General features: G+C 34.9%; 1 protein-coding gene across 1 annotated transcript; it reads right to left on the reverse strand.

Moving 5' to 3' along the window:
- Positions 1 to 13,080: 13,080 nt before the first annotated feature.
- LOC132729683 (uncharacterized) lies at positions 13,081 to 14,837 on the reverse strand. Its single transcript, XM_060715497.1, has one exon. It carries the CDS (start codon positions 14,639 to 14,641, stop codon positions 13,547 to 13,549), a length of 1,095 nt encoding a protein of 364 aa, XP_060571480.1. The 5' UTR covers positions 14,642 to 14,837; the 3' UTR covers positions 13,081 to 13,546.
- Positions 14,838 to 17,420: the final 2,583 nt, after the last annotated feature.

Below are 17,420 nucleotides of genomic sequence, written 5' to 3' on the forward strand. Positions count from 1 at the left end.
AGGGTGGGGAAAAAAAAAACTTGCTTAACCCTGCATTTTTAAAAAAAATATTTTTAAACCCAAAAGGGAAATTTGGGAAAAAATTTCCCGCAGGGAAGCAGAACCATCTTTTAATCTTTAAAAAATGCTTTGGTTTTTTTATTCATTTTTTTATCGAATCCTGTTTCAAAAAACCAAAAAAATAAAAAAAATAAAAACAGGTCGCGAAAAAAATTTTGACAAATGTCCCTTTTAACCCCCAAATTTCCAGTATCCCAAAATGTTTAAAAAGGAATGAGCTGGAAATCAATTTTTTATTTCTAATTTTTACCGTCGACAAATTGTTACCCAAAAAAACCCAAAAGAAGGAAGAAAGGTCCCTTAAAAAAAATTATAGACTCTTCAAATTTTTTTTTTTTGAGGAGTCCTAAAACCGCCCGGGTCTGTTTGGAAAAAAAAAAACAAAAACCCAAATGGTGCATTTATGATAATACCCCAGTGGAAAATTTTACCCCATTTTCAAAACTTTGAAGGTCTTCTTCTGATAAAAATTTTCTTTAGCCCAAATTTCCCCCTTCCTTTTTTTTTAAAAATAATATTTATCCAAGTTCACTGTTGATATGAAAACAAGTTTTTGGGCCCCTTTTTTGAATATTGAATTTGGGGCGTCAAAAAGGGCCCGTGTACTACGCAAAAAACCCGTGTACTACGTCAGTTTACATGTTTTACTTTCCCCCAGTAACATGTGCTCGTTCTCATAATTTTGTGTAAAATTCCCCTTGTTTTTTGGGCCCTCAAACAAAGACCCCCACATTGCCAAATTTTTAAAACTCATTTCCGGGAAAACCCTTTCATTTGAAGGTGGGGCATTTAAACATCAAACCCCTATTTTTTTTTAAAAAAATTTCATAGTTGGGAAAACAACCTTTTTACCCGGTTTAAATTTCAACTTTCAAAATTAATGACCCCCATAAACAAATCAGAATTCAAATTTAAATTTTTTAAAAGTTTTTCTATCTTTTTTAAGTATTTTTGGCACCCTTAAATTCAATCAGCCACAGAATAGAATAAAGTTATGGGTTTAAAATTTTTGAAATTGCCATGTCGTTTACCTTTAAAAATTCGTTTTAATCTTGTAAAAATTTTTCACCTCCGGGATTTCGCGGGAATTTTCACGGTGGTTTTACCATAATAAAAAGGCCCCCTCCATTTTTAAATGGCCCGTTTTGGGCCTTTTCTCAAAAGGAAAATAAAATTAATTTTTTTTAATTTATTCAAAAAAATTTTTTTCCGGGTAAATTTTTTTTGGGTTTGGGAAAGGTTTACGGTTATGGGGGTGTTATTATCGTTTGGGTTTGCGTAGGGTATAGGAATTGCTCGAGTATTTAAACGTTAATGTTCGCTGGTTAAAATAAAGAGTAAAGGGGTTTTCATCGTTAATTTTTTTCAGCATCTGAAGTTTCCCTGTAAAAAATGGACCCCGCCCCATATAACTTTTTTATATTTAAACAAATAAAGAAAAAGGGGCCCCACTGCGGTATAAAAGATAGATGAGTTTTGGTTTAGTAAAAAATGGGGGGAATTTTTATTAAAAAAAGTGAAATGGTTTGGGAATTTCCCTGGTCAAGCAATAAAAAAATTTCTGATGTCTTTTTTTTTTATGGGAAAAAAAAAGTTTTTGGGCCCGTGGGTAATTAAAACTGCCTAGGTCTTTATCCCATTCTTACCCAGTTATCATTTTTTTTCGTTGTTATTTTTAAAAACAAAAACATGAACACATGGTCTTCATCCCAAAAATTCTTCAGAAAAAATTTATTAACCAATGTTTTATGTCATCAAGTGTTTTTTGAGAGTAATCTTTCTATTTCAGCAATTATTAAAAAAGGGCAAAACTGAAAATCATTTGGGTTTTTTTTCAAAAGGGTTTTTTCAAATTTTGTGAAAAATTATTTAAAAAACAAAACGTTTAACCCATGGTTTTCATCGAAAGTTCTTCAATAATTTTATGATCCTAAGTTTTTATGAAAACCTTTTAAAAAATTCCCGGGTTTTTTCTTTTTATGGCCCAAAGAACAGTTCAATTGAACAAGCTTTTAAGAAAATGTTCATGGGAAATAAGTTCCCTTTAACCCAAACATTTTTGAACTGTTTAGGACCAGTTTGTGAAATGCATGTTCTTTAAATGTAATTGAAAAGTTCATTAATTTTTAAGAAAAACTATTTCACAAAGGGGTTTAAATTTCTCTTTTTAAAATGGTCAAAATGTTGAAAAACCCAAATAATTCTTGTAACGCCTACAAGGGCATTACACCAAATTTGTGCTTACATTTTTAAAAGCATTTTAAAAAATTGGAAGAATTTTTTTAAAAAAAATTATTTTTATTTCTTTTTTTTGGGTTTGGGGATATCTTTTAATTCTAAAGGCCTAAACTGTCTAGTGTTTATCATTACTTATATTTTCAGACTATCAAAATTTTTCCCTAATCAAAGTACTTAAAGGGGGTTTAAGATACAGAAACGACTGGGGTTTTTTAGTAAAAAAAAAATATAAAAAAGGCCCAAAATATTTTGACATTTGGGTGTCAAGAGGTTTAAAAACCCCTTTTGATACAGAGAATTTTTAAATTTAAAAATTGTAAAAAAAATGCAGCTTCCCGTCACAACTTTTTAAACCCTTTAAAAAAATGGTTCAAGAAAAAAAACTTGTAAAAAAATGGGAATGTAAGTATTTTTTAACATCACCATTATAAATTTTTAAAATGTTGAAAAACTGGGTTAAAAAATGCTGGACCACAAGTTTTTTTAACAACAAGTTTTTCACCAAGTTTTTTTTAAGAAACGCTTGTTTAAATGGAATCCTACAAATTAAGATGAAGGGCAAAAATTGTAAAAAAGGCTTATTTGAAAAAACTGCTAAATAACTGCAATAATAATACAAGTTAAATGCCTTATTCCTTTTCCTAAGGGGTAAATAAATAGTTCCCGGCAATACAACCATAATGAGCCATACAATATGGACACATCAGACCGTATGAACATACAGTTTATGAGCTAATCCAAGGTTATACGTGAAGAATGATATAGAAAGGGACAGGTCACAAACAAAAATAAAAGCAGCGCCATCAATTTTATTTTAGGCACACATTTTGGTTTGTTCTGTCTATAATATTTGCTGAGTCTCAGTTCTTTTGTTTAAATGTATTTTTTGTCAACGTTTTATATATTTTTTATTTTGGAAATAAAGGCAAATCGCCAATAAAAATTTTGCCTAAGAGTGGGCCCGTTGATGAATAAAGGACCGAGTACACAAATTTTATATATAACATTTATTAAATATCAAATTGGAAAACCGAGGAAGGCTACCCCTAATCTTATAAAGCATTATCATCAAATTCAAAATTGACCGTGCAACCAAATGTCTGTGGCAACCATTAAACTGCTAGTAAGCTTTTGTGACGGTTGGCAACAACAGCTTCACTGGACAATATAATGAAAATAAATTTTCTTAAATAAGTTAAATTAAAAACAATAAAATGACAGTCTTGGCTTTCCATTACATTCACACAAAACAAATTCAAAATTGGACCGATTATATGGCCAGAATTTATCATTCGGGAAATCATTTCATATTTATATAAATTACTAAATTGTCCTGTGCTTACGAGCATTGATCGATATGCCAAGTGGATGGTAAATAATGAGGCGGTTATCCTATCGATAATATCTGAGACCATCTGGAAGAGACTACATGACGGGAATGAAGAAGACCGACTTTGAGGGGAAGAGAAAGTCGATGACCAAAGCCTCCGAAAATGTTTGCCACTCTCATAAGTAGGCATTAAGGGGGGAGTCAAAGAAGACATCTTCGAAGACCGAAAGACGTGAAGAGTTCTTCTAAGCCCCACAAGATGAGGAAGACAGTCCATTTGTCATGGCGGAAGCGAAAAACTGAAAGGAGTGTAACTTGTTGTCCGTTTTGGCTTGTCTGTGGCACCAGAAACCAAAAAAAACCGGTCCGAAGCACATTTGCTTGTCCGTGCGTCTATATGTCAGGAAAACGCTACCGCGTCCTCCTTCTTGATCCTTTATTTTGGCAGGTCAACACATTCTTTACTATAACCACATAATGCACACAATGGTCTCATTGGCCTCCCGTGTATTATTTTCATTAATAAATCTAAAAAAATAAATTTTTCTTGGGCTCATTCAGTGAATTACTGAAATTCCAATCAAACAGGTCACCATTTTAGACTATAACAATATACTTAGGGCATGACTGGTGACATGTCGGGTCCCGTACTTGCAGCGAAAGCTGCTTTTTGTGCCCGGAAGGAGCGGATGGACGCTCATTAAGCATTAACATACCATACAGATGCACAATTAATCAAATAATAAGACAATATGTCAGGCGCAAAATACATCGGGTACCCTACTCCAAGGTCACACTTAGAGTTCAACAGCGTTAACATTTAGATTTTAAATTCCGTGATTTCATTTTAATTTCTATTAATAAGTTTTTGTTTGCCATTTGCAAGATCTAGCATCTGATCATATTTTGGACTAAAAAGTCTGAGATCCATAACTCAATCTTCTGAAAATTTTTTATGCTATCATATATAACTTCCTTCCCCGAGGTGGGGGACGTTGGTAAAACTCCTGTTACAAAAATTCTTGGTTTTCAAGAAATCGAAAGTGAAAAATAAATATTACGAGCACAAATTGGGGGTAAAAATTCTTCAACTCTTTAAGACGGAAATCCGGGTAGTGGGGTAAGGATTTTCGGGTTAGTAGGCTTTAACATTCTTTGTTAGCTATTAATGAAACATACATCAATGTTTACAAAATATCATACACACATTTTAAGCTTAATTTAGTAAGATCTGATGCTATCTGATAATAGAATTACGTTTAAGAAACAGATGTAAAAAAAACCCAAAAAATAGGCGAAAATATGTTTTTCATGTTGATTTAGGGCTGTTGGCCGCTTCTTTCATAGAAAAGAGCGTTTTCCAATCTAACGCCACGAGGAGACCGCCCTATCGTAGACCACTCTCCCACACTTGTGTTATGCCATCCCATAACAATTCTTTCACTTTCTTATGTCCGAAAGTTGTTTCGGCATATGCACAATGGTGCAAGCCTTTCATAAGCTATCTTCAATATTTTAGTTGCCAAATGTTGGGTTATTGCATAGACACCATACTCCCAGTGTTTGCTGCCATCCCATACAATCTTTGACTTTCTTATGTCCAAAAAACCGTTCCGGCAATAATTAATAATTTTTAAAAAGCCAAATCCCCCTATCTTGGGTTGGCTGGAAAAATATGGTATGTAGTGAATTATGCACCACCAGTGAAGCCTTCCCATGAGCTTTTTTTTTTCAATTTTAGGCCAACCCCAAGGGGCATCCGAATAATTTTTTTGTGAACCAGTTGCCTGTTTCAACTGATCTTCCCATTCGTTTCTCCAAGTCAGGCAGATGCCAGCGAATGTCTACATTCATGCACTATCACTTTCTGCCTTAATCTATTTTCTCTTTTCTATTGCATACCCTAGCCAATTTACCTTATTGTCCGCTATTATGGTTGGGCTGGGTTTAACTGCATAGCCTTTTCTAAAAATCGGCTGCTCTTGGAAAGGTCACTATCAACAAGTATCTTAAGCGAGTTCCAAATTGCTTTCATCTTTGCATTGTTCTGTATCGCGAGCTGCTGCTTCCGCTATTTCCAACAATCTACTTGCCAGAATCAGATTAAGCCACTGTGCTAGTACTAGGAACAGGTACTTTCTCTATGCTTGGTCCCAAGAACAGGTACCTGTTGAGTAGGTGCCACGTAATCACACATCCTTTGTGTCATTATTAATGCATTCATTTTGCAAACACTTTTCTTTTATAGTTTCTCCAAAGTGTCAATATTATCAAACTGTAAGGGCTTGTTTAGCTCAGTAGACATTGAAAAGACATCGAATACACGCTGACCTCCAGAAAAACTTGTCCAAAAGAGAGGCCAATAAGTGGAATGCCAGCCTTGTGAGGAAGTGCCTGATCATTGCCCTTAAGACAATGCCTTTCGGCAGTAAAAGCAGCTGAATGTGCCAACATACCATGCAAAATGCTTTGAGCTCTTTTTGCTCAAGGTTCTGTGAAACCCAAGCTTGTGATAAGTTGTGAACCCTTTTAACTTGGCTCAATATGTGCAAGAATGATGTCAAATCATTGGTGATATTATAAATGCTCTTGTAGCCACTGTTCAAGAACAGAATGTTCTTGTATTTTAGATTCATGTGGCTTAGGTCTTATATGGCTGATGTAGACCTTCAAGTGATCCCACAAAATCTTCCTGCATATATATATACGCGCGGCCACGAACACAAAGGCGGTCTTGTGAAGCTGATGTACTAAGGAAATAAAACTTTTTCCCATCAGAATTTAATGTGACATGGTCATCACCCTTCTTGAATCGGTCTAATTCCATGTTTGAAAAGACACCAGGTTGCTTCCCTTGAATCATGTTGTACATATTGAACAATGTGTTCACCATTTTTAACTCTTGAGCTGTCAATTTCTGACTTGTAGCCTTCTCAAATAAGGCTTACAGTATTTACTCGCCTACAAGACGGATCGCTTCTTATAAGACGGGGGTCCTAATTTTGACTCATAATAGGAATTTTTAGCTTAGACCCTCTTATAAGACGGTAGGATATTTTAACAGGGAGAAAATAGTACTGCACCTCAGTTTTGATGGAAAATTGTTAAAAATCATGAGAATGAGTTTTGGATGGACATGAATAAAGTTGTCATAATAAAAATAGAAACACATCATTGTTTGTTGGTTTTTTATTTCATCATCTCCTTTCTCTTTATTTTTATTTTTTTTATTTTTTTTATTTCATTTTCAATGTAAAACTGCAAAAGTAACATATGATATAAAATGATACAAGTTCACTGAGCAATTTCTAATGTTCATTGATATGAATCTTTGCCCTCAAAAAACAACTTAGTCAACTGTATATATTTCATTTCTCACTAAAAGACAATGTGTGCCTCATTTTAACAGTACATATATTTCTAAAATGTTTTGTTTAGAAGCCTTCAAACTCCTCATCGTCACTTTCAACAAAGAGTTCATTAAACTGGCATTCAGTTTAAGTGTCAGCGTAAATATCTGTGTCCTGGTCATTTTCCTCATTTTCAGGCCCAACATCATGCTTGCTACTAGCAAGAAACTCAGAGAAGAGTTCAACATCTTCACTTCCATCTAATGAATTTGAAATTCCACACTTGAGGACAGATTTCATAACCATTTCTTTCGAAATTTCACCTCATGAGTCAATCACCCACTGGCATACTGTGGAAATTTCAGGTCGTTTCAAATTGCCTGCTTTAGTCAGCTGTTTTGGCCCTTCAACCATCCACTTATTCGACATTTCTCTCATGTTTGCTTTAAAGGGTTTGTTAAGACACACATCCAAGGGCTGAATTATAGAAGTACATCCACCAGGAATAACAGCTTTATAAGTCCTTTTTTGCAGGTTGTTCTTTACACTTTCCAATAAGTGAGCACGGAACATATCCCATATAAGTAAAGACTTTATATTTAGAAGTGCTCCAGGTTGATCAAACCATACATCATTCAACCATTTCATTAGGATGTTTTCATCCACCCATCCCTTTTCTTGAACATACACTACAATATCCTTTGGTAACTGTTCTTTTTTGGGTAGTTTCCTTTTTAAAACAAATAGCAGATTAAAATTTTGGCCATCTGCTAAAGGATACATACCGTAAAATAGATTTTCTGCCCTGTTTTTCTTTACTAAATACTGAAAATTGCCCCTTAAAAACAAAATGTCGGGTTTCCAGGATTCAAAAAAAAGGCGTTCGTCCCCTATTTTCCAATAACCCCAGTTCAAATTTGTTTTTTTTTTAAGTAAAAGGGAAAAAAATTTTTTTAAAAAAAGTCCTTTTTCGTCCCCACACTAGGAGTTTCTGCGCAGTTGAGTGGTTACCTCAAAATCTTTATGCGATTTAGGAAACGGGTACACGACCATTTGATGCCCTTAAAGTATAATAAAAAAAATTTCCTTTTTAAATTAAGTGCTCTAGCACGTGTCACTATATAATCCATCCGAGTTCAATGATCCATTGTTTTAACTTATTTTCTAATTCATCGTAAGGTGAGAGAACAGTTCTTAGCTTCTTAAATGACTTGGATGATGCATCACATAACTTCTGTTCTTTTGATCTCCAATCATGCACCATTTTTGTGTCGCCTCTACGGAGTAGTGGCGACATATAGGGATCACTTCTCCGTCGTCTGTCCGTCCGTCTGTCTGTCCGTCCGTCTGTCCGTCCTTCACAAAACTTGTCCGGACTACTCCTCATAAACTACTGGTGCAATTTCATCCAAACTTTACAGGAATGATCAGTACCAAGTCTAGTTGTGCATATTGTCAGCATTTTCCAGTTCAGTAATTTTTGTCAGAGATATGGCCCTTCAATAATTTTTATTTTTAAAGGTTGTCCGGACTACTTCTCTTATACCACTAATGAAATTTCAATGAAACCTTACAGGATTGATCTGTAGCTCAAGTCCTTGGGCATATTGCACGGGTTTTCCCGTTGAATGATTTTTGGGCGAGTTATCGCCCTTTGATATAAAGGTGTTTTTTAATGTTAGTTGCCAGATACACAAAAGCTTGTCCGGACTACTCCTCATAAACTACTGGTGCAATTTCATCCAAACTTTACAGGAATGATCAGTATCAAGTCTAGTTGTGCATATTGTCAGCATTTTCCGGTTCAATGATTTTTGTCAGAGTTATGGCCCTTTAATAATTTTTATTTTTAAAGTTTGTCTGGACTACTTCTCTTATACCACTAATGCAATTTCAATGAAACTTTACAGGATTAATCTGTAGCTCAAGTCCTTGCGCATATTGCACGGGTTTTCCAGTTGAATGATTTTTAGCTGAGTTATGGCCCTTTGATAAAAAGGTGTTTTTTCTGTTAGTTGCCAGATACACAAAAGCTTGTCCGGACTACTCCTCATAAACTACTGGTGCAATTTTATCCAAACTTTACAGGAATGACCAGTACCAAATATAGTTGTGAACTGTCCATCTGTCTGTCCGTCTGTCACAACATGAAATTGGCCATCATGAGGCGACACATGTGATTACTTTCCCTTGCATCCATCCTTGCATCATGTATGAGATTCCTGAAGGCCTGAACTTTAGATTCAGTGCTACGCTTTGATGTTTCAATCCAGCGCTTCACCTATTCTGGAGAACATAACACATCAGAAATTTCGGGAGGTAGCTCATACACAATGTTTTCTTCTTCCTCTTCAACTTTTTTCGGTGGTTGTCTCTCCCCTGACACTATCGATGATTTCCTCGTTTTCAACAAGTGGTGGGTGGGCACCTCGTTGTCGGCAGTTATCCAATTCTGGATGCATATATCATTCATCTCAGAATCAAATAACTGTCTAGCTGTCTTAAATTCTTGATTTGTGAAGGTCCCCATCTCCATTGCTCACCGCTCTGCTATCGCCAAATCCTCCTCGTTAAATCTGTCAAACTCCTCACATCCCAAGTTATCCTCCTGCTCGAACGCCGCTCCTAGTCCCTTTCTCCAACAGCCAACAATTGTCTTCTATCCATGCATCCCCACAGAGATGAATTGCTTCCTTTAAGTTCAACTTGCTCAGGTAATCAGACACAGACATTTTGCTTTCAATCATAATGCCTGTGAGATTACGCCGGTAGTTGCGCTTAAATTGGCAATTATCTCCTGATCTATAGGCTGCAATTTTGAAGTGGTGTTTTTGGGCAAAAACACAGCCTTAATCTTACGGTCCAGTGATGTCAATGACTCGACACCCGGATGAGCAGGGCAGTGGTCCATGAGAAGAATAGCCTTCGCCTCTTACTTTTTACGGCGCAGGTGTTTCCTGACAGAAGGCACAAACTCCTCATGAAACCACTCCTCAAAAATTGTTGACGTCATCCAAGCATTCTTAGAATGCCTGTAGAGAGCTGGTAAGCTACTCATATTAAGGTGATGGAAGCATCTTGATTTTCCAAACTTCCCTATCACTAGGGGAGCAGGCTTATGCATTCCTGCCTTATTACAGCATAAGACAGTAACACAATCTTTAGCCTGCTTGAAGCCTAGTGTTTTCTGGGTGTCAGTCTTGCAAGCCAATGTTTTGTCGGGGAGCATCTTAAAGTACAGCGCCGTCTCATCGCAGTTGTATATCTGGTCAGCACATAGTTGTTGGTCCATCACCAATTTCCTTAGCTCCTTCGGGTAAGCTGCTGCTGCACTCTAGTCCATGGACTGGGTTCAACTGGAGGGATCAAATGAGATGTGCGCATACCGTGACCGAGAACATTCAGTATTTAAAGCATTAAGCAAAATAATTTTTGCTTCAATAAAATAAAAAACTAAATGCAAAATGCATTAAAGAATGTGTCACACACATTCAGGGAGGGATGGGCGGGCATTTGATCCCTCCAGTTGCTGTATGACTACATAGAATCCCAACCAAACGTCGACTCAAGGTAAGTCTAGTTTATTTGGGGGATTCTATTACGTCATACCAACTGTCCGTCTCAAATGAGACTTTAAAGCAAATAGCAAAAATTTTTTGCATGTAAACACAATGAACGGAAAAAATAAACATTCACATACCAACACGATTCATTCCGTCAATCCTGTGAACACTGCAGTTTCGTAAAGACTATCTTTAATAGGTTTATCGTAGTATTTTGCAAAAGTTGCTTCATTTGACCAACCTGCTACTTTCATGATTTCTTTAATTGGAATTCCAAAACATTTAGCTCTTGATACAGATGCTCCTCTTATACTATGAGATTGAAATCTTTTAATGTCAATGCCTGATAAAAACATAACTGATTTTAGCCATCTACTTATAGTTGTAGAAGTAACAGCTTTATGTGGTTTCATATAACTGACAAAAAGTCTTGATTCACTTCCTCAAATATGTTTAGTCCTGTTTATGTATTCAAGAAAAACACTATACACACATAACCTCCTATCTGGAGTATATTTTTTCAATTGAAGAACTGGATTATCTCTGCCTTTCTTAGACTGTTTTAATAACCCGCAATATTGTACAGTAATTGAATCCTGATCTTGCCTTAGACCATCAATAGTTATTAAACTTAATGAATGAGACCGACTTGCTTGAGTCAGAGCTATTAACATAGCTAACTTCCAAGTTAGCTGTTTCAAAGACAACCTATCTACTGGTGACAATGTCTTTAAATAACACAGTACCTTTGAAACATCCCAAGTTTCATTATATTTACTTTTTGGTGGACATAAATTAAACACACCTGTCATAAATTTAACCACTAAAGGATGAGCACCTGCTGTAAAACCATCTTCAGTAATACATAATGAAGATAATGCACTTCTAGCTGTATTTAGGCTATCATACTTGTAACCCGAATGGAATAAATCTGTCAAAAAACTTATGATATTGTCTACAGTAACTTGAAATTTATCAATTTTCCTTTTACTACAGAATTCCACCCATTTGTGGATATACGATGAATATTGTTTTTTGGTGGAATGTCTCCACGATGCCATGATGATGTCGGTAGACTCTGATGAAATCTGTCTACTTTGGAACAATTCCCTGACAAACGACATACCATTAAGTGTAGATGACCTATTAGTGGATGAACTTTCTTTGTATTTGGCAGAATAAGTGTGTCTGTAGTCACTTTCAAAACATAAGGCACTTCTATTAATAACTGCATTACTGCTGGATACCAATACTGTGTTATCCAAAGAGGTGCCACCAGTATCATTTCCCCTTTGTCTTCTCTCAGTTTCTGTACTGTTCGACCAACTAAACTGAAAGGAGGAAATGCATAAATTAATACATTTGACCAACACAAAGAAAAAGCATTAATTGCCTCCGCTTCTGGATCAGGTTTCCAGGAAACAAACCGATCAACTTGTTTATTCAATCTAGAGGCAAACATGTCAATTATTGGCACTTCAAATAATTTCACAATTTGTTTAAAAATATTTCTGTTAAGTTGCCATTCAACATTTTCATTGAAATTTCTACTTTGAAAATCTGCCTCATTGCTAATACCAGGAATGTGTGTAGCAGAAAGCCATATATTTTTCTTTAAACACCAAAGCCATATATCTTTGGCATATTTATTACAAAGTTCAGATTTTATACCACCTTTATTCATGATATAAGAAACAACACAAGTATTATCTGTATAAATTTTTACATGAATGTCTTTTTTGTGCAAACAAAAAGATTTGACAGCATGGCAAACTGCTAACAATTCGAGAACATTAATATGAAAAACAGATACTAGAGAGGTCCATCTACCTCCTATTTTTGTTCCATTACAAATACCTGCCCAGCCAACTAAACTTGCATCCGTTGTAATAGTCAAATCTGGATTGCCATGACTAATATGTCTTTTTTCGGTGGCTAGATTGTCAATCCACCACTTAAGTTCGCCCTTCATTTCATCTGATATAATCATATATGCATTGTAATTCCCTTTATTTTGCTTTAATGCCAAAATTTTTTCATTCTCAATTTGTCTATAAAACAAAGGACCATTTTCTACAGCTGAAAAGGTAGAAATCATAAGGCCTATAACCCTCGCAACTTGCTGAATTTTTTCCTTTTTCTGTCTATACAACACTTTGCATTCTTGGACAACTGTTTGAACTTTATCTAACGGTAAAGTAACAATCATATTGATGGAATCAATATCATTTCCCAAAAATGTAATTTTATTAGTTGGGATAAGAATAGATTTCTGGGGGTGAACAATAAACCCTAATTTCCCCATCAAATTAACTGTATCTGTAATATTCAGATGACATTCATCATATGTATCTCCAAGAAGCAGAGAATCATCAATAAACCCTGAATTAACATGTCCAAGCATGCGAAGTGATGCATAAACTGGCTTCATCAACTTTGTAAAAATTCTTGGGGCACAAGAAATACCATTAGGCAGGCATACATATTGAAAAATTCTCCCATCTTTTTGAAATCTTAACTTAACTTGTCGTTCCGTAGCTATGGGAACTGAATAATATGCATGTCTTAAGTCTACACTTGCAAAGAAACAATTAGGTTTTACCAGTTTAAGGGCAGACTCAAATGTCTCCATTTTAAAATGATGATAAACAATACTCTCATTTAATAATTTAAGATTTAATATCATTCTAAACTCGTCATTCTTCTTTTTGACTAAGAAAATTGGAGAAATAAATTCATTTTCATGATGATCAACTTCAATCAAAACTTTCATATCAATCATTTTATTTATTTCTTGATCAATAATTTTACTTTCATTTTCACTGAAATTATTCCTTGTACATACGTAATTGACAGGATCATGCCCTTCTAAAAATTCAATATGACAATGCTTAACTATGTCTAATATATTTTCATGACTTGTCAATTTTCTCCAATTTTCTTCAAATAATTTCAATCTACCTGCCTGAAAAATATTACTGACCTGATTTACTTGTTCTTGTACCCTACACGGGAGTTTTTTGGTGGTGGAACGACTGAAGAACCATGACCAGTGGCCTAAAATAACCTCTGCCAGTACCACGAGAAAACATGCCCGGCCGACCACTACGTCTTCTACCAAACGGCCTAAATGAAGGATTTCTTCCAACATCTCTACCAATTTTACTTATGTCCTGGATATCCTTGTTAATATCATCACCATACAGGTTTTCTGTAAACGGTAGGCTTGCAGAAGTCAAAGGGTAATATCGTGGATCTAAATCCGAACGATGGCATTCCTTCCTCTTGTTGTTAATGAGTTTGTTTGACTGCCCCAACAAAGCAAGAGCATTTGTGCCCAATTCAATTGACTTGGTATCTAATTTTTCCCCTTCTTTATCCAACAATTTGGAAATGTTTATAGCAGCTTTCACAACAACATTTTGTATGGCTTGAAATTTCACATCGTCAGACTGTGATTGGGGTTTCAACAAACGCCATATGCAACCGTTCACCTTAGTTTTCACCAATGACTCACAATTAACGGGTCTGTGAATTTCTTTAACAATGTTTGACAAAGAACCCTCAGCAATACCATTGCGGAAAGAATTGTTTACAAAAGTAGCAAGATCCTCATTTATTTCAGTGTCACATTTTTCCGCACTCTGAAATTTGTCACACAAATTCCTAAATATGTCACTCTCATTACAAACCCTCTTGCGTGGTGGCTGTGAATCTTCACCAGACTCACTGACATTGGACAAGACGCTGTGACTGTCAGAAAACCCATCATTACAACTGTCGTCAGGATAACAATATTCATCATATTCAACATATAAATTGTCTACCCTTTTTGATAAACTTTCAAGTTTAGAACCTTGTTTTGTTACGTTAGTGTTTAGTTCTTGCAAAATTTTAATGACTTCGTCATTAATTTTCTCAGGTGGTTGACTTTTCTGAGTGGACACTTTACCACGAGACTCATTTTTACGACCCTCGGACGCAACAGATTTACTAGATGACAACAATTTATCAGGTTGTTTATTGACATCTTTAGTCATGTTAGAACCAGATGTTCCTTGATTAATTACTTTCCTTCCCGATGTAGAGGCATCCGCCATCTTGAAAAGCACATGGAATGAAAATCTCAAAGCCGAAAGAAAAACTGAAGTTTATGCCTCGCATAAACAAAATATATCAAGAAAAGAAATTAAATTGATACTGTAAAAATACAATATCTAATTTATCAGAAAATATGAAATAAAATAGATTAACCGCGTTAATCTAGGAATAGAGATTATAACTCTCGGTCTAATAAACGAACCACGTCCGTTCGGTACGGTATCAAAATGCGTACTGAATGTTCTCGGTCACGGTATGCGCACATCTCATTTGAGACGGACAGTTGGTATGACGTAATAGAATTCTGATAGCATTTCTAGTCACAACAAACCCACTTTCTCTTAATTCAAGTAACCATTTGACAAGTCAGTCTCTAGCCCGTCATATGGACTCACACGCACAACGCGATGTTTCTGGCTCTTAGGGCCATCTAAAATCTTGTCTTTAGATTTACGCCAATCACGCACAAGTTTTTCATCGACTCCAAACTTGCGTTCAGCAGCACAGTTATTTATTATAAGTTTCGGCAAATTCTATTACACAAATTTTAAAGGCATTGTCATTATGCAGTACGCTTCCGTTTAGGCATTATTTTTTTTTTCACAGTTTTAGATAATCCAATTTGTGCGTGTTCTTTAAAATACTTTACTTTATGTCACAGTTTTTTTATAACTAAACAAATCCTTATAGATAATCCAATATGTACGTATAATGCTAGTTTAATATCTGTCAAAACAAATAGATGTGTAAAAACAATCAGCAGAAAAATCTATATATTAATGAAACATTGTGCATTAATTATAGGAAAGTGCGAATAAATTATTATGAACACGCCTGCATCCAATTAAAAAAATCTATGCAAAAAAGCTAATCAAACACGATAGGCTATGGGTGTGTCTGACAATTTAGTAAATTAATTTGATTGGTCTTCATTTGGTTTGCACTAAAACATTGCGCATATCATTAAGCAATACAAACATCTTGAGCGTGATGTAAGCACAGCTGCCCTGACAAAAGATCAAAGGTACCGGTATGTGTATGTACAGTGTATTAGCACCTGCTGACGAGTGTAGGACAAAAGCCCTCCCGGACAAAAGCCCTCCCGTCAAAAAGTAACAAGGCGGACAAAAGCCCTCCCGTGAAAATGACAAGGCGGACAAAATGACATGCCCGAAATAGTGCTCCTAACAGCATCTGTGGTCTCCCTCCACCTGTTAAGCAGGAATGTCCCCAAATAACCAATACCATGTTGGTGTGAAGTAAAAACCAATGGACCAAACAAACTAAAATACTCCAGGCGAGGGTGTTTTGAAAAAGATCAGGTTGCTTCTTAAAAAAAGGTGGTTGTGTTGCAGGTGTTTTTTGTCATGATTATAGAGATAAAGACAGTGAGTAGTAGGCATTATTTGTTTATCTTAGCCGTCATACTTCTACTCAGAATTGAAGTTAATAAAAGAGTATGCAAGAGTTCTAATATATGACAGCCTGTATTGTAAATACTATTTGAATGAATGAAAAAAAAGGATGACAGTTGAGTAGAACTAATAATTGTCATGAGTTAGACACTGAACTTAAAAAAGAAGTGTTATAAAAAGTAATTATTGATATTTTTTAATAATCTGTTATTCATTCCAAATCATTTATAATATGAAATTATAAACTGATTTGAGAGATAACATTGACACATAATAAACCCCTACACATGCCCTAACTATGCTAAATATCTATCTATCTATATAAGCATCACGTCTCCAGATTCATAATTTTCATGCAAATTTTGAAAATGTATTTGAATGTGTAATATTGTGAATTAAACAAATGGAAGCAATTTACACGTTATCATTGGCACTATATAAATTACCAAAATGTGGTCAAAATATGCATAAAATTTAATAGTCTTTACTACATTAGTAACGCAGTAGAAATTTAGTTGTAAATACTGAAAATAAGTCATTAATTACACATAATATGTAAAATATGACTTGAATCTTGAAAGTTTTTACTTTTCCTTACATCTAAGTACATTTTTCTCTACTTTGATTTTATTAAAATATTTTGACTCATCTGGAGGCATGTAGCTTTAATTTGACTTTCAATGCTTTCTGGGCAAATCTTCTTAATTTCAGGCAATATTTCAAAAAATTATAATGATTCAGTCAAGGTGGCATGGATGGCAAAAAACAGTTCCATCATCCTACTAAAGGTCTAATTTTTAATATATGCTGTGTTTCATAGATGTCAAAATTATGAAGAAAATAATGAAAATTTTGCAAGGACTGTGATTATGTGACATAGTTATCTCTCCAACAAATTTTGTTTTTATTTCCACATTATAAAAATTTTTAATATCCCCACATAACCCTTGTAAACCCAATTCCTCTTGTTCCACCTCAATGAAAAACCTGTAAATGGGTTTTTCCACCATTTTACTCACCACTGCCTAAAACTTTTCCTGAAATTTTTGAAAAAAAATTTGATAAGTTTAAATTTTGTATTACCCTTTATTAAATCACAATCTTTTAAAATCAACTAGATTTTGTAGTGAAATGTAGAAGAACAAACTGAAATTATATGATGTTAATTTGATAAATTAAGAGAGAAAAAAGACCAATTATGATCAGTGTCTATTGACATGACATACATGTATTTAGAAAAAATACATGGAAGTATTAAATTGTGGCCAATAGGGAATCTTAAAAGCTGCATTTCTGTAGATGAGCCAAAAAGTTTGCGAAAAATGTACCTAGGAAATAATTGAAGTTTTTTTCATATTCATAC

Source organism: Ruditapes philippinarum, unplaced genomic scaffold (genome assembly GCF_026571515.1).
Source record: "Ruditapes philippinarum isolate M1 unplaced genomic scaffold, ASM2657151v2 ctg1389_1_1_1_1, whole genome shotgun sequence".
NCBI classification, from domain to species: domain Eukaryota; kingdom Metazoa; phylum Mollusca; class Bivalvia; order Venerida; family Veneridae; genus Ruditapes; species Ruditapes philippinarum.